Source organism: Ambystoma mexicanum, chromosome 5q, assembly GCF_040938575.1.
Source record: "Ambystoma mexicanum isolate Mex_15411 chromosome 5q, UKY_AmexF1_1, whole genome shotgun sequence".
In the NCBI taxonomy this organism is placed as follows: domain Eukaryota; kingdom Metazoa; phylum Chordata; class Amphibia; order Caudata; family Ambystomatidae; genus Ambystoma; species Ambystoma mexicanum.
Window position 1 is genome coordinate 598,806,086 of NC_090933.1, and position 21,566 is coordinate 598,827,651.

At 47.1% G+C, this 21,566-nt stretch overlaps 1 protein-coding gene across 2 annotated transcripts in view; it reads right to left on the minus strand.

Moving 5' to 3' along the window:
* Window positions 1-21,566, minus strand: part of SDR16C5 (short chain dehydrogenase/reductase family 16C member 5) — a 326,953-nt gene that overhangs the window by 188,063 nt on the left and 117,324 nt on the right. For both annotated transcript variants that reach the window (XM_069621073.1, XM_069621074.1), the window contains exon 3: window positions 19,910-20,041. In XM_069621073.1, the coding sequence (XP_069477174.1) occupies window positions 19,910-20,041 (132 nt within the window). The remainder of the gene's footprint in view (window positions 1-19,909; window positions 20,042-21,566) is intronic.

The following is a 21,566-nucleotide window of genomic DNA, read 5'->3' on the forward strand; positions in this document are numbered from 1 at the left end:
AGATTTGGAAGCACGTGAAGTGGCAGTATGACCAAGTGAAGAGCCGCAGAGGGGTAGGCGGGAGGGTTCGCATGTGAATCCATGCCAGACCCATGCTGGAGAACAACAGTTACAGGTAAGTAACTTGTTCCTTCTCCATGGATTCACATGCTCATGAATAAAGAATACATAGCAGTACACACATGCACAACCACGGGAGGTGGCAAAGGCTCAACATTAAGCATTACATCAAACTCAACATTAAGCAATCTTACCTCCTCACCAGGCTCACCTCAGGCGAACAGGTTGCGCAGCACTGCTTGGCCGACCCTGGAATCCCGATCGACGCAGTAGAATTTCGTGAAGGTGTGCGTCGACCTCCACGTAGCAGCCCTGCATATGTCCAGCAGGGGCACACCAGATAGGAACGCCGTGGTAGCTGCGATCGCTCTGGTGGAATGGGCTCTCGGACGGCCAGGCAGCGGTCGGTTTGCCAACCGATGACAGTACATGATACAGCCGGAGAGCCATCTGGAAATGGAAGCCTTCGAGAGAGCCTTCCCCTGATTGACAGGTCCAAAGTTCACAAAGAGTTGTGACGTCTTCCGAAAACACTTTGTGCGGTCCACGTAGAACTTCAGCGCTCTAGCCACATCAAGCGAGTGTAAAGTCCTCTCAGCCGGCGACGAAGGCAACGGGAAAAACACAGGCAACACCAAGGGTTCGTTGAGGTGGAAGTCCGACGGCACCTTGGGCATGAAGGAGGGGTGCGTCCTGAGCACCACCCTCGTGTCGTGAAAAGTCAAGTATGGTGGCTTGCAAGATAGGGCCTGGATCTCTCCCACTCGTCGTGCGGAGGTGATGGCCACAAGAAAAGCTGTTTTCCACGACAGGAACTTCAACGGGGCCGAGTGCAGAGGCTCGAACGGAGGTCCCATGAGCTTGGTCAGCACCACGTTGAGCTCCCACGCCGGGGCCGGAGCCTTCACCGGCGGGAACGATCTGAACAGTCCCTTCATGAACTCTTTCACCAGACGATGAGACCACAAGGACGTCCGCCCCGTGGTTCTGGTGTATCGGGAGATCGCAGCAAGATGAATCTTGATGGACGCGTGTGCCAGTCCAGCCTTGGCCAGCGTCAACAGGTACGGCAGTACTTGGGGAGCCGTAATCCTTAGAGGGTTAATCTTCTGTGCGTGGCACCAGACAGAGAACCTCTTCCATTTGTGTCCGTACCATTTAAGAGTTGAGGACGCCCTGGCCTTTGCAAGAACCTCTCTGCAGTCGGCCAGTATGTCGTATCCTCCAAACTCTAGCGCTGCAGGAGCCAAGCCTGCAAGTTCAGCGACTTTGGGTCATGGTGGAGGATGGCGCCTCCTTCCCTGGAGAGCAGATCCGTGTCCACTGGCAGCTTGATTAACGGGGACGCTGACAAGTCCAGAAGGTCCGGGAACCATATCTGCCTCGGCCATGCAGGTGCGACGAGTATCATCCTGCACCGTGACCTCTTGAGCTGGTTGATGAGCCGGATCAGCAGTGGCAGTGGAGGGAACGCGTATAGGAACAGGCCTTCCCAGGGGAACGAGAAAGCGTCGCCCATGCTCCTCGGCTGGGGAAACCTGCTGGCGAACCTCCGGCACTTGGAGTTCGTTGCCGTCGCAAACAGGTCGATCTGGGGTGTGCCCCACCGTCGGAAGAGGCGATCCACTAGATCCTGCCATAGTTCCCACTCGTGGCACAAGCGCAGCTCCCTGCTGAGTGAGTCGGCGATGGTGTTTTTTATCCCTGCCAGATGAAACGGCACCAGAAACATCCTTTGGGCGACGGCCACAGGTCCTGCGCCTCCTTGGACAGTGCTGGGGACCTGATTCTGCCCTGTTTCCTGATGTAAAACATGGTGGTGGTGTTGTCGGTGAAGATCCTCACCACCTTGCCCTTGAGGGACGGAAGGAAGGACCTGAGGGCCCAAAACACTGCACGGAGCTCCAGGACATTGATATGGAGGGACTTCTCCGTCGGGAGCCAAAGGCCTCTCGCGTGCAGATTTTCGGTGTGCGCTCCCCACCCTTCCAGGGAGGCATCCGTGGTCACTGTCTCCTGGTGGCCTGGGGTCTGGAAGTCCATGCCCGCCGTCAGATGCGCGCGGGTGCCCCACCACCGGATCGCCCATCGGAAACTCTCGTCGAGTGGGATCCTCTCCTCGAAGCTGCCCGTCGTTTGGATCCAGCGCGCGTCCAGGAACTCCTGCAACGGGCGCATCCGGAGCCTGCACATGGGAATGAGGTAGATGCAAGAAGACATCATTCTGAGGAGGAACTTGATGGACCTCACCTTGGCCGCGTCGGCAACCAACATCCGCTGTACCTTGCCCAGGATGGCCCTGGTCCTTTCCTCCGATGGGGAGGCCAGAAGGGACACTGTGTCGAGCTTCGCTCCCAGAAACAGTGCGTCTTGCGCAGGTACCAGGTGGGACTTGGCGTAGTTCACGGAGGATCCCAGGTCCGTGAGAAGTTGGACGGTCCTTGCCGTGTGCTCCACGGCGAGCTCCCTCGTCTTGGCTCGGATGAGCCAGTCGTCCAGGTAGGGGTAGACGTGGATCCCCTCGCGGCGCAGCTGCGCCGCCACTGGTGCAAGGCACTTGGTGAATACCCTGGGTGCCGACCGTAAACCGAAGGGAAGGGCTCTGAACTGATAGTGGCGCCCTTGGACCACGAACCTGAGAAATTTTCGGTGCCCCTTTAGGATGGGAAAATGGAAGTAGGCATCCTCCAAATCCAACGACGACAGGAAGTCGCCCTCCTCCAGCTGACCCAGGACGTGCTGGAGGGTGACCATCCAGAACTTCTGTGCCTTGATGAACTTGTTCAGCCGTCGTAGGTCTAGGATGGGGCGCCATCCTCCCGTCTTCTTCTTCACGAGGTAGTATCTTGAGTAAACTCCGGAGCCCCGAAGCCTCTTTGGGACGAGTTCGATGGCGCCCTTCCTGAGCATCGCCTTTACCTCCCAGAGAAGCTGAGGGACATGAAGCTCTTTCCTGGCCACAGGGGGGACGCGCGGGCACCTTCTTTGAAACTCGAGCGTGTGGCCCTGGGCTAGGGCGTCCAGCACCCAACGGTCGGTGGAGATGGACTCCCACACGCTGACGAAGCTCGCCAGCCGGCCTCCCACCGGGGTGCTTCGGTGGGGGCCCAACCCCACGGCCGGTTCAATCCTGCTTAGACGAGGCTTTGCCGCCTTGACCTCCTTGGCGACGACGGCGGGGTCCGCCCGACTTGCCTCGTCCCCTGTAAGCTTCCTGAGACGACGAACGGGCCGCTTGACGGTAGGTGGAAAATCCACCGCCGGAACCTTTGGAGGCGCCCTTGCCTCCGCCGCTCCGAAAGGGCGGCCGCCGTTGCTGGAGAACCCCGAGAGCCCGGGCCGTCTCTGTGTCCGCTTTAATGGCTTGAAGGGAATCGTCCACTGTTTTCCCAAACAGGTTGTTCCCATCGAACGGCATGTCCAGGACTCTGGTCTGTACGTCTTGACGGAAGTCAGTAGCCTTGAGCCATCCACGCCGCCTAAGGCACACGCCGTTGCCCAACTGGCGAAATCCAGTGTCGGCGATGTCCGTCGCAATCGTGATGGGGTGGTCCGACGCCACCTCACCTTCCTGCAAGATCTCCAGGGCATCCGCTCTCTTGTCGTCCGGTAGGAAGTCCAGCAGGGGAGCCAGTTTGTACCACAGCTCCCTGTCGTAGCGGGCTGCGATAGCCAAGGCGTTAGCCGCCTTAATCGTCGTCGCTGCAGACGAGATGACCCTGCGCCCCATCGTGTCCAATTTCTTTCCCTCGACGTCCGGCGGGGAAGACGACGTGGAGGCCGCACCCCCCCCCGCTTTCTTCCTGGCCGCTGCGGAGACGACAGAGTCCGGGGTAGGCTGCGCCCGGAGGCACAAGGGGGCCGCGTCCGGGACCCGGTACTTCTTCTCGTACCGGTCTCTTCTAGCCGGCGTCGTGGATGGGTTCTTGAGGAGGGCGAGGCCCTCATCCCAAATATCGTCCAGTAGAGGTACCGCGAGGACAGTCTTCCTCTTGGCCTCGCGCCGCTGATAAAGGAAACCTTCCTTCTTCTTCTCCTCCGGGCAGAGCTGGAAGAGCTCGGATGCCCTGGCGATCATGGAAAAGATCCAATCTCGTCGGCCGGGGAAGCCCGGGTGGGAGGAGACGACGGCAGATCCTCGTCGTACACCTCGTCGCGTACCCGTCGCGGCCGTGTCAGTCCCAGTATCATCCCCTCGACTCGTGGACGGGGAGGAGGGCTGAACGGGGCGCGACGGCTGAAAAGGAGGTGGAGGGTGAATCCTTCTTTTCTTAGGAGGGGGCTGCCCGAAGGGCCTGGTTCCGGGTCCCCCGACGGGAGTGGTTCCTCCACTGGTAAAGGCAGTCTCGTCCTTATCTCTGAGCATAAGGACTGTATAGCCAACAAAATGGCCGCCGAGTTGTCTTGCGGCACTGGCAGAGGGGAATCCGACGGGCGGTCAGGGGCCCCGTCGGTACCCTCGACGATGTCGTCGTCTCCTGCGTCGGGATCCCTCCCGACGGGCTGGTCTTCTTCCACGCCAACGCCGTGGCTTAAGACCTCGATCAGTTCTTCCTCAGAGGTTGAGGCCGAATCCACGACGACCTCCTGCCCCCCCTTTTTCTTCTCCGTCGGAGGTTTCACGGGGGTCCTGTCGATGGGCATAAAAGAGGACTCCCTCCGCGGTGGCAGGGAGACTCTGAGCCCCGAGGTCGCCACCACTGGTGTAGCCTCCACAGGCTGAGCCAGGGCCGCCGCGACTGTCTCGATAGAGGCCTTGGCTGGATGGATTAAGGCTTTCACCACCTTAGGTGCGCTCACCGCCTTCTCCTTGGGGGGGGGGACACTGCCTCGCTCCCCCTCAGCCTTCGAGCTCGACCGGGGCCTCTCCAGGAGCTTCGCCGGGTGCTCGGCCTTCCTCTTACCCGACCCAGAGCGTTGGCTCGTGGTTGATGGTGCCGGGGAGGGTGCGCCCTGCCTGGCGCCCGTAGAGCCCGACCGTTCGGCGCTCCCGGTGCCAGCAGACTCGCGGTGCTTGGCCTTATGTTGGACCCCCGTCGCCGGGGCGTCCTCAAAGGTCTTAGAAGACCGCTCGGATTTCTTCCTCTTCTTCTCGCCGGACGGGCTCTTCCCTTCCAACCAGTTGGCGAGACGTTGATGGCGGTCCTTCATGGTCCGCTCCGACATGTTGCCGCAAAACGCACAGTCCTTCTCCACGTGCGTCTTGTCCTCATGTAGGCAGTAAAGACAAAAGGAGTGTTCGTCTTCCTTAAAGACATTCTGCAGCTGGCATCCAGGGCAGACCCTGGACAGCTTTCCGGGCGTCGAGCTTCCCTTCTCCTGGGCCATGACCGAGATGGGCCTGAGAAACTTCTGGAGTCCTCCAAAAGCATAGCTCGACGAATCTTCACCCTTGAGGGGCGTAGACGAATCCGACACGGGTCCCCGTTGATCAGATGGAGAGTCGGTGGAGCTTAAGGCTCTTTTGACCGAAAAAAAAACGAAGTTTTTGAGAAAAACGTGAAAAAATAGCACTAACGCTCGAGAGCAATAGCACGAGGATCCCAACACATGAATGTGCGGTAAAAATCTGAAGATGGCTGCCAGAGGCGGGGCTTAGGTAGAGGGCAGTCATTGGCTGTGGTCAGTATGACGCAGAGACCAGTGATTGGTTGCTACTACGAAAGACAGATCAGAAACGAAACTGATACTGGTTTTTTCTTTACCGAGGATTCCCAGCCTGACGACAGGGAATATTCATGAGCATGTGAATCCATGCCAGACCCCATGCTGGAGAAATGAGTGCCGTCAAAGGGCATGTTAAGACGTCTACACTGTACATCTGGAGCAAAACCAGACTGTCTCAACCAGGCAAATGTGCCAATTAAAGTGCTAGCCACCATTGCTCTGCTGATACTATCCGCAGAGTCGAGACCAGTTTGCAGGGATTTGCAGATGCATCTTTCCCAAAAGCGGTCTCGTTCCTCTCCTTCAGGCATATGTTCATCCGCCATTGCAATACAATCCCATAAGGTTAAAGTGAACTTGACCAATGCACATGTGGCATTTGCTGATTTAAGGGCCAAATGTTTCAGAACGCCTGTCGTGTCTGTCCAGGGGGGCGGGGGGTGGTTGAGTATGCCTGCTGTCTGGATGTAGAAGTGGCAGCCTGAACTAGCAAGCTTTCAGGAGTTGGACGTTTTGTTAGATAGTACAGGTCATTACTTGGTGCATGGTACTTGCTTGTCAGTTTTTTGTTCACAGCTGGAATTAACTCTGGCATCTCCCAGTTGGCATTAACTCTTTTGCAGAGCTAGAGGGAATGGCATAATAGAGTCCTCCTAGGGTCCCTTGTCTAAAATATCAGGCAGGTCGTCCTGCTCAAAAAATGGTCCAGGGCTACTCCATCCCAGATATTCTATCACTCTAGACATCAGTTGTCTCTAAGATCCATCGGTGAGTCGGGCAGATCAGATCTGATCTGTATTTCTGGGGAAGTGTCCAACCCACTTGCAGGTTGAAGGGCATCATGTAGGTCTTTTATTCTTGAGTCCTCTGAAATTAAGGCCGCTGGAACATTTGGTGTTCCATACTGCAATCCGAATGGACGCGCTTCATCTGAAGATGGTTCATCATCCTCATAAATTGTGAAAGGGACTTGAACAAATCCTTCCTTGGCAGTGGAGTGAATGTTTTCTCGACATCCTTCAAGGATTTTGTAACTTGCGTCGACAATGACATCAAAGTCATCAATGCCGTCGAGGGCTTGGACGGCTGTGGTTTTTTAGGCATCGACGTGGAGTCTTTCAGCGCTCATGGCGTCGATGATTTTGACTTCGAAATAATCTTTTGTTTACTCGTGGGAACCTTCGAGGGTTCTCTAGGAGTTTTCTCATGGACAGCCGTGCATCTGTAGTGTGAACTTCTCCCACTCGGCAGGTGAGGCTGTTTTGCTCAGGCACGAGAACAGTTCCGGGGAGGAACTCCACAACAAAGATGGTGATCTGTGTTGCCTTTTCTTCGACCGCCGTGAGGAAGATGATGAGGACCTTCGTGATCGGGACCTTTTAGCTTTCTTCCAACTAGGATAGTCATCTCTCAGCTCGTTGGAGGATAACCTTTTAAAGAGGTTTCTCAAAGGGGATTTATGGGACCTACCTGCAGCTGGTTTCCATTTATGCTCTTTCAGGGCCTTCGCTGTCATCGATAGGCAGGACCGACCGAAGATGAATGAGAGGATAACAGGCACCATAGAATCACGCAATGGGGGTCCGTAAGGGACATTTTCTCCCAACAGGCGTGCCATTTTTTTAACCCCGATCAGAGTTAATGATGCGGACCACGATGGCATTCTCACTAAACGAAAGGTTTCTTAGTCAAGGAACCGAAGCGCTCTGATAATCTGAAGCGTTAGCTCTCGTGGAAAAACGGAACTGAAGCCAATGGTCGCTGTGCGCGCCATTTACCATTGATGACGTCGACACCGAAACGGAGGCCCTCAGGGTACATCGAGTTGACAGGCATCGACACGCAGTGCCCCCAGCTGGGATAAAAATGTCCAAAAGCAGCTGACGCTGGATATAGAGATATCATAAAATGAGGAATACATGGGAGGACACAATTGATTCGAAATATTGTTTATCAATAGTCAGAAACTAACATATTAATACAACTGATAACATATAAAAAAATGTAGCTTATTTCATCGGTTGAATTTTAAATTTGATTTTGTTTTCTTTGGTAAAGCACGGTTAGAAGTTATAAAGAAACGAAAGCCATTTTGACTTTGGCTGGTTGCTTTAGAGAACTGTGTTCACAGTGTATTCTGTCCCTGGGATTTTAGAGTACCCATTCTGATGATCGCATATTCTTATGAAAGTGACCAAATAATGGATATTTTGTTACTAAAATACTACTGATTGAAATAGAAATAGCATTGAAACAACGCCAGTAAAGTTCCTCTTAATGGACACATTTAACTTAAGTAAAATGTTATCTATTTTTAGAATAATGTAATTTTAAATATGATGTAAAATGTAAATGCTGAATAATAGTTTGATAGGGGGGCATGTAAAATCTTATTGATGGATAATCTGTTCTTTCAATGGTTATGTCGGTAAACCGTTTGAATGGCTCCAATTGATGTATTTAAAAACGTTCCTTTTAATACAAAACATACAAACAAATACATGACACAATCCAGTTAGTGAAAAGTAAATGTAACTTGTTTTTGGGTGCAGCGAATAAACAAACTACGAGTGTGTGTACTTTGAGTGTCTTCTGCTTTTTTCATGCGGAAACGTGATTTCATAGCAGCAGACAGCAGGCATTTGGCAACGCTGTGCACCAAAGGCATGACCAGGGGAATAGCATAGCGGTCTGATGTGCTGAGGTTACATAGAGGGGCATGGCATAGGATGTATTGCCACCACACACTTGAACTTAGGGAGATCGATCAACTGATTACATTATCACAAGCAAGTGCTTCTTTGAGTGATGTATCGCTGTTTGCTCTCGGCGGACAATTGTCTGCTAATCTGCACTCTGCTACGTTGATTCGTGATTGGAGGATATTCCCCTTTGCATGCTGAGAGGATATGTAAACATCGAGCTTGCGCAATGGCTTGCACGCATTTGAGAGAGTGCTTCGTTGAGTGCTGTCTCGCGGATGCTGTGATTTCCCTGTCTTAGACGAGAAGCCGCGGAAGGCATTTGGTTAGACTCTTTTGTACCTGAACAAGTGGTTTTGTTACTATATGTTTAGCATTGGAAGGGAGTTTCTTTCAATGCCTGCCCATGCCCGTAAATATCAGCTGCGCAATATGATGCGCGGCAATGTGGCTACATCTGCAAACGTGCTGAAGGGGGAAAGTAATAAGACACTTCATGCCAGGGCGGGGAATGCCTCCCATGCTGATTCACCCTCAGGCACTGAGAAACAGCTGGATATAAAGGATAAAGTAGGAAAAACCACATCTTTTTTTCCAAGTGGTAGGAAATGCACAGGATGATGCTTTTGGTCCTCCTGTCCCTTTGAGCTACCAATAATTCTACACCTAGGCCTTCGCGTGCCCCAGAGACTTCTTTACTGCCTGCTGCTGACAAATTAAATTAGGTTATGAATTATGTTATTCTATTCAACGTGAGCATCACGGCTATTGAGAAGAGATTGTGCCTGGTAAATAGTGGGGTGTAATGCAGCAATATAATTGGTTTCAATTTGTCAAAAATCACTGCAGCTGGCGGAAACTGTTGAGTGTGCATATGATATATCATAAGAGAACGACTCTAAACGCTTCAGCGAATTTGCCGTCTAAAGTGACCGAGATGGCAGTTACGATTAATGCTTTATTAATGTTGTGTTCTAATATAGCGCAGGAGCAAAAAGAGCCAATGTATGCTACCAGCCGTATTGTAGATATTAGTCTGGTCAACAGTGGCACTGACCCTCAAGGAGAGCTTATAAGCACACTATATACGCCTGAGACACACAAGAAAGCAGATACTGAAGTAATAGTCCAGTTGACTGATAATCCAGAACAATATGTGATGTTTATAGCTCCATCGATGTGCCGGCTAGTTCTCCTAATAAATTGCCTTCTGAAACTGGGCTTGCAGATATTTTGGGACCTTCCTCATATAATGTAGAGCACTGCAGAAAGAGTTAAAAGAAGAAAGCGGCGGAAGCATGTGAAGGCTCTGCCTACCCTGCAAATATCCCCCAAATTGCCTCAGCAGAGGAGTAACTCGGGCTCATTAGCAATAGCCTTGTCCGCTGTCATTGCTTGTACACAAACTGTTGAAGGTTTTTGAGCTATTGCCAATGTTCAAAAGAACTAAGGAATATAATGCTAGTCCTAAATCTGGACCTTTGGATAAATGGTTATATAAGGCTAAAAGGCTGGCAAGTGTTAGCACGGAACATCAAACTGTTTTATTAAACCCCTTGTTTTTCTTCCATTAGTTCTGAAGAGCCTGAGAGAATGCTGTGTCCAAGAGAATCCCTGAGGCCTACTAAACTTGTGAGAAATAACAAGGGGTGTGGCTGTAGTAAAATGGGAGGTATTGCAGCCATCTGTGAAGCTTAAAAAAACAATGTGAATAGTGCCAACATTGTAGAAATGTTTCTGATGAAGGAAAGGCCATTCTTAAACACAGGCACGATCTTCCAACTTGTACATGATCTTCTGCAGTTTTCCACGATTACTTCAAAGGATATTTGCCTGGTGAAAATGCATGCGCCTGACAGTATTACTAATTGGTCTGTGGTTCATTTTACATCGCAATCATTCTTGTACATCCAATATCTTTCTCTGTGGAATTTTCTTTAATGGGTTTTGAAATCATACCCCTGTTAACTATAGAAGAGCTTGAGGCTGATCCCTCTTGGAAGATGAGAGGATTGAACAATTTAAAAATAAATAAGACTGATAGGAGTCGTCATATTAATCAGCTATCTTCTAATCTTGATCACTGCAAACTAGCAGAGCATAATGCAGATTGGGCATGGCCTCCTGCCGCGCTATGTAAGAAAGATTGAGTTCTGGATTGTGTGAATAAATTAGGAATTGGTGAACTCTGCCCTTTGGAGTTCCTTTTGCGGAATACTTGTGGTTGCAATTAATTTCTTATGTATCAGGAAGGGATTAATACTCTAGAAAAGTCTGACATATTTGTACTACAGGAGACCTGGATGACCCAACCATTATGCATTGATGGTTATTCCATTTTACAGAGATTGGCCACAAGAAAAGATGCTGTTGTGTCTACCCTGCTGGTGAAGTCAGTCCTTACATTCTTTATTATCAAAATATAATTCCTGGGGAGGCGGGCTCTCTAGGTCAATACAGCTTTATGTTGATACCATACTAAATGCTTGGTTGCATGACTTTGCTGGGCTGCAATTTGCTGTGGTAGGTTATTTTAATTCGACCTGTTTCTCTCTCAATGAAAATTAATGGAATGCTTATTTTATTAATCTAGAATTTGATTTTGGTTGGTCTACCTTTTTAAATGCATTTGGTCTGGAATTTCTTAATCCTATGGATGCTGATACAGTTGGGGCGGAGTCTCCTGTTTTTACTTGGTATAGGGACAAACTGAAGTCCACAATAAATTACTTCTTTGTTACCCAGCCTTTAAGGGACATTTTTGTTGACTGTCTGCACTGTGATAATGGCTTGTAGTGCATGTGGTGCTTGTAGTCCTAGAAAAACAGGAAAAATTACTACATTTGGCTGAATGTAATTTACAAGGTAATCGACTTTCTTGTTCTTTGAAAAATGTCAAAAAGTGGAATTATCTGCTTCATGACCAATTTTTGAATGGTGAGAACTTAAAAGGAACTTGATTGTGACGTATGGGATTTAACCGCCAGTGTGAACCTGAAGGAAAGTGGTGTCTAGAATTTGGGATCCGTAAAAAATGATGGTGTTTTCTAAAAACAAAAACAAATTGTGTGTGATCCATGATGCAGCTATTGCAGCAAGAAGAAAGCAGTTTAGGGAGGATAAGCGAATTGTGTAAAGATGGTGCTGAAAGGGTACTGTGTATTAAGAATCTTCGCACAAATATAGGAAATGGATTAAGTTGCATAAAACTGCCATACATCATGCATAGTGCAGCAATAAGTTGCAGGGACAGCCGTACATTTTTGCATTATGCCAATAAATATATGAAAAGGGCTGATAACATTGAAGTTAATCCCATCTCTGGACTTGATTGCATAAATCATGTTGGAAGACTTTATTAAAGAGATTTGGGAAGTGACCAAGGGGATGCTTTTGGTGGTTTTGCCTTCATGCCTGGTTTTGACTCGAGAGGTGGCTGGTACTCGTTTCAGGCTGAAGATATCTTTGAAATCATAAAGTGCATGAAGCCCTCTAGACCACCGGGACCCGATGGTATCCCCAATATTGCAATCAAGGCTGATCTTTATTTCTGGTCAAAATCACTTCAAGGCCTTTTTGTTCAAATTGTGAATTCTGGATGCATTCCAGACTCCTGGAAGTCAGCTAATCTACTACCTTTATTTAAGAAAGGGTCTAGGCTTCACCCAAGTAACTACCGTTTACCCGCCTTGACAGATTCTGTTTAAAACGAATTCTCAATATTTATCTTGAAAAAACGGAATGAGTGGGTGTCGAGATCAGGATTGCTACCTTATCAGCAAACAGGCTTTAGAAAGGGCCTTGGCACAATATGGGCCCAGCAGAGGAGGACTATTATCTGCAACACCGCCTTCCACCATCAAAGGTGTACTTATCAATGCCCGTTCCTTAGTTGCCCACTCTCTCAATATTGCAGACCTCATCTCTGCAAACCGCCTGGACTTTCTTGCCATTGCAGAAACATGGCTTCAACAGGCAGCGGGCCCGGCAATTTCCCTTGCCCTCCCAAAGAGCTACACTATTATCAGGGTGGATAGAAATTCAGGCAGAGGAGGTCGAGTTGCCTTTATAGCAAAAACCCAATTGGGCCTCAGAGCCACCTCCCATACCAGCCTACCATCTGCTAAACTCTTTCAAAATCCCACTTGCAGCCACCCAAACCATCCTTATGCACCTTTTTTACCATCCACCAGGCCACAGAGCTCCTTTCCTCTAACACCAAACTAGGCTCGCAAAACATCCTACTGGGAAACCTTAACTTAGGGTTCCAGTACGCTAACGACACAACGCCCTAGCCTTGGAAAATTCCATCTCACAGCTTGGCTTCAAGCATCGAATCACAGAGTCCACACTTATCAAGGGGCGAACCTTGGACTGGTTATCAGACCTCAACTGCTCCACTCAAATACTTCAGAATTAATCGATCGCCTGGTCAGACCACCACTACATATCCTTTGCCATCCAGAGGACAAAACCCCAAAACCCTACTATTGCCCCCCCCCCACGATTTCTAGAAATTCCCAAAACATAACACTGCCCAACCTTCGGCCTTTAATCAGTAATATCTTGGACGCTTCCAACTATAAGAACCTAGATTTGAATAAATTAGTTGATCTTTATAACGATACCTTAGAGTCAACCCTAAACCCCATTGCACCGCTCAAGCTAAAAAAGGCCAAACCCACTGCTCATCTCAACAAATGGTTCACGCAAGAACTAAAAATCCTAAGGAACGCTAAAAGAGTGGCAGAAACTACATGGCGGAAATCACCAACTACTCACAACAAGGCATTGTTCTCTACAGCGGCTGCCTCTTACAAATCTGCCATCCTATCCACTAAAAAAGAATCCTATAACACTAGAATCATTAACGCTAAATCAAGTACTAAGGAGCTTTTCAGTATCTTAGAGGAACTAGAATCCCCAGCACCGCCAACTGAGGATTGCATAAATGATGCAGCCTGGTGTGCCAAATCCAGCAAGCCTTCGCTGACAAAATAGCGTTATTTCAAAACAAAATAGAAGCAAAAAAAGAACAGCCTTACAGGCAGCCTTTCTACAAAGCACTCACACGAGCAACAACCCCCTCAGGGTCCGCCATTTGCATTCTCCCCAGTCACTGCTAAAGAAGCGGAAGACATCATTAGAGGCCTAAAACCCTCAAGATGTCAAGGAGATACTTGTCCGGCTTCCATCATTAAGGAAGGTGCAAAAGAATTGTCCCCCTTCATTGCCACAGTGATAAATTCCTCATTCAAAGCTCACCTAGTCCCTAACAACCTCAAGGAGGGTTGGGTCATGCCACTACTAAAAATAAAAACCTAGACCCTAACATTCCAATGAACTATAGGCCTATCACAACTATCCCCTTCCTCCTAAAAATTCTGGACAGAGTTGCATACCTGCAAATCCAGAAGCATTTGGAGGATAATAACTTTCTTGGCCTTAGACAATCTGGTTTTCGGCCTAGACATGGCACGGAGACAGCGCTCCTGGCGATCCTACTGCTGTTAGACCTCTTGGCTGCATTTGATTTGGTCGGTCACCAGAGCCTAACTGGACACCTGACCACAGCAGCTGCTTTCTCCACCAACGCATCCAATTGATAAAAACCTTCTTATCCAATCGAACTACTAGAGTCTTCTCAGCCTCAGCAGACTCGATCCCTAAACACTGCAGGGTACCTAACCAACACTTTACAACATATTCATGAAGCTCCTTTTCAATCGTCTGGATAACATGGGTGTCATCTACACGAACTATGCGGAGGACATCCAGGTTCTCATCACACTCACAGGCCGCTACGAAGAGGATTCTAAGTTAATTAATGAAATCTACCTGGAAATCCAGGCTTGGATTGCTGCCAACGGCCTCACCTTAATGACGAAAAGACTGAGCTCCTGATTGTCAGCATGCAGGCAGGCCTAAATAAACTTGACCCTCGGTACATTTCCTTCAATATTGATGGGAATCTGATCAGAGTTGCCAAGGAAATAAGAACTCTAGAAGTTTATCTTGATTCTACCCTGTCCCTAAAGAAACAAGTCAGCTCTGTGGCGTCATCTACAGCCTACACCGAAAAGCTGATAAATGACTGCAAATCCTATTTGTCCCCCAGCAGTTGCATTACACTAGCCAGAGCCTTAGCACTGTCAAAGATTGACTATTGCAACATGCTCTTCTTAGGTTCAGCTGAAAAGAATCTTAATAGGCTACAGGTCCTTAAAAAATCACTCCCTGAGAGCAGCATTAAACACTCCTAGATCTAGCCCCATTTCGAGTATCAGATGGAAGATCAACTGGCTGTCGGTGCGCAATAGAATAACTACGCACGCTGGCAACCACCCACAAATGCCTGTCAAACTCGGCTCCTAAGTACCCATCAGACAAATTCTGCAAATACCAACCAGCTCGACCAACCAGATCTGTCCACTCCCACTGCCTAACAGTACCAAGGTACAACCTAACAGCGGGAGGAGCTATCTTCCCAATTCAAGCTGCCATATGCTGGAACTCTTTGCCTCTTACCATCAGATTGGAACCCTCCTTCTGTGCTTTCAGGACCAGTGTAAAGAGCGGACTCACTGATAAGCCTATCCTATGATGCCTCTGTGCATACTCTGATGCTTTCTTCTGACTTTTACTTATGATATCATTGTACTAATTCCTATGCTCTTCGTTGTAATTATTGTCACTAGACCCAACTGTAACCCTTGGTCGACCTGACTTTTATACTTGTATGTATGCCTGGAATACTCAAGATTTCCAGCGCCCAATTACCTCAGGGTTTGGCGCGCGATACAAATAATAAACAAATACAAATACAAATGGATTTAATCAGATCCACATTGGCTACTACTGAAAATGAAATTGAATATCTGCTTCGTGGATTATAAAGCTGCTTTTGATTCAGTGTCACTTAATTATGGAATAAATTATCACGCTAAAGATACAAATGTGTGCATTAGGCTTGATCAGGGTGGTAGCTGTTCTATGAGTATTAATTCAAACTAACTATGGGGTTAATCAGCGGGTGCAAGTTGGCCCTGCTGTTTTACTATTTGTTTGTTGCAGATATGCAGGAAGGTTTATCTGACTTTAACAGTTTCCTCCACTGATAGGCGTTTGCTGCCTTGGTTGTCTTACACAGACAATATTATACTTTTGGACAGAACTCCCATTGCTCTCCAGCGAAGTATTAATGGGTTAACGGTTATTCTAGGGCCAATGGATTACCGATTAATGTGAAGAAGACTCAAACGATGGTCACTGGGGAACAATGTTAAAAGGTTTACATTTAGATGGAAAACTGATAAATTCCCCCATCGATGTAGTCAACGAGTATATATATTTAGGTGTGCCTAATAGCCTTCGCCTTAGACTAAAGGCAACATCTAGGTTTGTGGACTTAAAAACCCTAAAAAAAAAACTAGACTGTATTACTAATAAAGGGGGTTACTCCATTCTGGTCTCAAACATTCTAAGAGTTGTATTATGCCTAGTATTTTGTATGGGTTGGAAGCCTTCGAGGAGAGTGAAGTTAAAAATGGCTGCTGTGAGACAGGCATGGTGTCACGAGAAGACACAACAAACTTGGAGCCACAGAGGAACACTGAGGCGCAAACCTGGTCACTCAAATCGGGATGAGGTCTTCCCACTCTTTTATATTAACACAACAAAAAGATTCAGCAGATTTAAAAGTCCAGATAAAACAATACACAATGTATTTGTGTTCATAAGAAGTGTATTAATTTCACAAAAAATATATAATCAAATCATTGAAAACAAGAATATATACATCTGGTACAATGAATTATATCATTCATTAGTGTCAACAAACGTTTAAGCACATTGGTGAATGTGCTGGAAGTTAGGATCGGAATGAAATCTTAAATAATGAATTCACACAACAAAAAACAACTCCTGGATTAAACTCCTAAATTAAACAGAGAAACTCTCTAATTTGCATCAAAATGCATGCAGTATTATCATACAATCACATTGGTACACTGCACATTTCAGGGTATCTGCCCCTTCTTCAGGTGTGAATGTTGATCGCGTTTCTTCAATTTCTACAATAAATACAATAAAAATATAATGACACTAGTCTAGTAAACCTGGTCCAAATGAACAACCATGTGTTATCAATGTCAACAAAGAAAGTAATTAGTGATACTAACCTATCAAAGAGGTCGATCTTTGGCTTCAGCACTCAAAGCAGGCAAAAAAAGAGTCACAAGAAGACACAGACACAAAGATAACAGCTCGCAAACCTTTATTAAAAAACTTTAAGATTGGTCTAATGCCTATCTTGCCCCCTCTCTAATTTGGGTCTTCCCTTAACCAATGTTTCTAAGGATAGTCGATGCCATAAATCCCAAAACAAAGTCTCTCTTGTCAAACTTATGCTTACCTCACTCTTGAAACAAATGTTGTGCAGGGTTTCAACAAGTATGAAACAAGACTGGATTCAAGTGGCTTTCTCGTCAGGTTCGGTTTTACCAGTTCAAATTAGTTCAACTCAAAAGTTCCCTTGGAATCTTCCAGGCGAGGTTGTTACAGCTAAAACAAAATCAGTTCACAAAAAAAGTCAACACAAAATGTGCCTTAGACTCTTCAAGGCACTGTCCTCTGTTTTAAACCAAACAAGTTCATAAAAGTTCCTAGGTTTTCTTGGGGTGTTCCATCCCCAAGCTTTTCAAAACTTACAGTCTGCTTTGCGCCTCGCAGGGTTCCTTTCCCCAAGCTTAAGCCCACCCTGGTTCCACAATTCACAAACGTTCACCGATTCTTTTGGGGTTCCCTTACCCATGCTTCTTAAGGCTCACAGTTTCTGCAGGCCTCTCAGGGTTCCCTTCCCCAAGTTTAGGCGTCTCTGATTTCAAAGGTTCACAGTTTTTAGGCCTTTTGGGGTTCCCTTCCCCAAGATTAGGCGTTGCTGATTTCAAAAGTTCAGTTCAAGTCTCTCTTGGATCTCTCAGGGTTCCCTTCCCTAAGCTCAGGCCCCTCTGGTTTCCAAAGTTCACAAGAAATTCACAAAACTCAAAAGTTCAGCTTTTAGGGATTTACTTTTCAAGACACACTTCTTTCTCTTGGGTTCAAACAGCCGTCCACAAAACTGCAGATTTTGCTTCACTTCACTCTTCCATGTAGCTCCCCGTTTTCCACTTTCTCTCAAGTGGCGCTGTTTGCATCTTTCCTTCAACACTGGTTAGGTATTAGAGACTTTTGAGCACGCATAGCTTTGCTTTCCCTAATGCACGACCATTCTGATACTTCATTTCATCTTCTTCATGCTTTCTTGCTGTTTTACTATGGCTTTTCTGGTGCCTCCAGCATATAGGACTTTACTTTTCCTGCTGTGCTTCTGGCACTCTCTTTCTCTTACTCTGCTGCTTCTTTATGCTTCTTGCATACTTTCTCTGTCCTTTTGCTTTCCGTGCCGCTCACACGTTTAGATCACTTTCCTTTTCTTCTGTGCCGCTTGCACTCTTTATACGGTCCTTTTTCTTTTGTGTCGCTCGCACACCTTATAATCAAATCTCCCGCTCCAGCCTCACACGCGCACCAGGTTTCTTCACATTTTGGAAACTCACTGGTTAGCGGGATTCTGTCAGGAATGTTCTTGGTTTCTGCGCTAAGGTCAGGGTCTCACCACCTGCCCCTCAGACCTCCCTGGGACCAGGATTCCACCCAGGTAAGCAAGCATCTGTCTGGCAACGGCCCACAGGACTCCGCACGCCCATAGGGCTAATCAGTCCGGCTCCCTCGCCACGCTGCAACCCTCACCAACCAGGTCAGTGTCTCGGCGTCCCGCTCTCTTGCAGATACCTCGGGGTCTCCCTGCTGCAGCTTCCTGGCCTCCTGCTCCCATGGCTCGTTCGTTCTCCTGAGCAAAGCTCCACCTTTTGTACCTTGTACCTGCTAATTAAGAGTGTCCCTGGGCACTGTGTTCTCTCTACATGTGATAAATGTTATGTGAATTAAACATTTAGGTCAAAACATTCTTTGATTGACTTTTATGCAACCTGAGAAACCTTGTTAATTCTATGTAGGAGTAAAACATGAAATGCGTGTGTGATTTCTCACCCTGATTTTTTGCTATTATTGATATGTATGGAAATAGTACTACACAAAAAATAAATGTTAACCACCAGTTGTAAGGCTATGTTTAGCCTTATGCAAAGGAGAGAAACCTCTCTCACCGCTCCCCAAAGAGTGGGTATCTTCTTCAGAAGCAGGACATTAGAGGCTGCACTTGGCATAGGATGGCAAAACCTGTGATACATTATATATGTGGATTAAAAGGGCATATGATGGTGTTAGGTGGGCACTAGAGTCTGCAATTGGCATGCTGATACTGCCTCTAAGTCGTAATCTTAGTTATGGCGATTATATCAAGCATATGGAGGTATTATTGGGGCATTTGTGGCCGCATTTACCAAACAAAGGCAGCACCTGCACATGGATATTGAAAACATCTTTTAAAGAAAAGGTAGATATAAAGCTCATTTTCAAGATCACAGTACTAGCTCATTTCAGTAAGTCCAATTAAAGAGATTTGTATAGAATACGTAAAGGTTTCTATTGTATGATTAATCTTTGCCGCACAGATATAGCTTAGACAATATCATTTAGGTGGCTGTACATCCAATTATCGAACACTTGTGGTCGCCGGTTCTATTGCTCGGCTCCAATCATTTCCCACCTCATGATGATTGACCCCTTTCAAATCCAATGGGCAGTAGCATAATGGTCAAAACCTGCTGGCGTGGAGATATAGAACTGCTCAACTGATGAACAACGCCTGCACCCACCCCGTCTCCTCTCCACCAACCCTCACTCTTTTCTCCTGCTCAGGGCCGCACTGAATGGCCCATTCCACCCCCTATGCTCCGTGCCACAATTATTCCATTTCCAATCCCCTTCCTCACACTGAAAGTTTCCCCTTCCAAACCCACATTTTCTGCTGCCTCATTGAGCTCAACCCCACCTCGCTGTGTTTTCTCCTTCTCAGAGGGCCCTCCACCCCACAACAAACTCCCCTTTCAGCGCCCTGTCCCACCTCCAGTGCTACTCCCATTCCCAATCCCAATCTCTTTATCGTCATTCCGGACGTCTCCTTTCCCTTGAATCCGTTATTCCACCCTCCTCCCACCTAGCTCCCTGCTCCCCCCTCACCCTGCATGTTTGCCAACCACCTTCCCCCTGCCATGAAACGGTTGATCAGGCCGACATGTAGACAACAGTTAATGTCAACAAGTCTAGCCTGTTGACCAGTTTCTGACAGCCAGGTAGTCCTAACTCCAAGTTATGAGTCGAGCAGGAGATGTAATACCGGTTAGATAACGTTAGTACACATAAGGACTAAATATGAATGCAGTGTCAATGTTCTTCGAAGTCAGATACGTTTCAGATAAAACCAATACAAATCTCACGGATTTGTTGCAGAGCAGTCTTAACAAAATACAATACATTACCCAGAAATGTGCCATACAATTAACCGCCATGGTTTTCTCGACAAGTGAGTCCGGTGAATCAATAAACTTCTTTCCAGTTACAATCCCAGCATTGTTGATCAAGATGGTAACATCACCAACTTCTTTTTTTACCTTTTAAAGACCAGAAATCAAACAAATAATTAGATTATTGGACATTCAGAGAAAAAAAAACGTATACAAAACAATGGGAACAATTATTATTGCAAACGCTAATCAACTAGTTAAAGTTAGATGCTGAAAAACCAAACTCGCCACCTTGATTTAATGCTGCTATCCTATATGTTATCCTATACGTAATGCATCATAAGGATCAAGGTAACCTCATCAGAGAGGAGAAAAGGCAAGAGTAGGGTACTCCATTCAGACATTTCTCCATCGGCACTCGCCTTCAGAGTTTTGTCATGCTGTGCACGTTCACTTCCGACTTGTCCATACATTCTCTTTGAATGTTATCTAATCTTTCCTTCACACATCAGCCTTTCCCCTTTGTCCCTTTTCTATTGCTCTAATCATTTGATACCCTGTCGCCTTTTCCTCCTTACTGCCTGCCAACCTTATTCCATCAGAGGTCTCATCACACCTGATGAAATGGAGAAGACAGGGAACCTGAACCCTAGTCATCCTGACTCTGGGTAATATTGCATAGTTATATAGTAGATCTGGGAACTGAGGGACACCGGGATGAAGTAATTTGCCCAGGATGACCAACTGTTGTCCAAGCAGGGATGACCGGATGAGAAACCAAATCACCTAGAGCCACTCTGTGACCAACTTATCAAGTTGCCATCACTTTCCAAACATATGATGTTTCTAACAAGGTAAAAGTGGAATTGCAGCGCACAAAAGATGTGAACGCTCACAAAGAGGTCAGCATAAGCAAAGAATCATGAAAAGTCAAGACTGAGTAGTGTAAGGGTGCAGAAGAAGGAGGCTGACACAAAGATTGCATGTTTCGGGTTAAAGACTTTTATTCAGTGAAAAAGAGGAAAGAAAATCCATCTATCCCTATTCCTAAGAGGGGTTTCCCTGCCTCAACTAAAAAGATCTAAGATAACCGTCAGGATGTCTGTCAACGCAAAAGTGCCAACTGTCCTGGGTCAATATAACCTTACTTCAGTGCCTCACAACACAATCTATAAACTAAAGCAGTACTGGTCTGACTGACCCCAGGATAAGTCCTAAAGGGGGGGGGGTTGCTCCAACTCTGGTGGCAACTGGAGAAGACATATTGCACAACAGGGTGTTCCCAGCAAGAATTATTGAGCTAGTCAAATTAATTGGTATACTAAACTGCATGGTGGATGCACATTGGTTTTGTAATATGATCCCAGGAGACGGGCTTCCCATTTGTGCAAGCTTTGAGAGACTGAAGTGCTGTTTCCTTGTGCAGTACAACGAACATTTCATTGAGGTCTGGACTATGCATTCATCTTCATCCATACATGTAAGTATGGAATCTAATCTTGCTGACTAATAGTATATCGGGACCCTGCTGGCAAACCTCTAGCCTATGGTCTGGGCAGTATAATAGAAGTGCTATACTCATTTATGTGTATGCTGCCCGTTCTTTTTTTTTTCTCATGATATGGTAGTGAACACTGTTTAGTCGTGTTTGGGATGGATTAAGTCCCAGTCA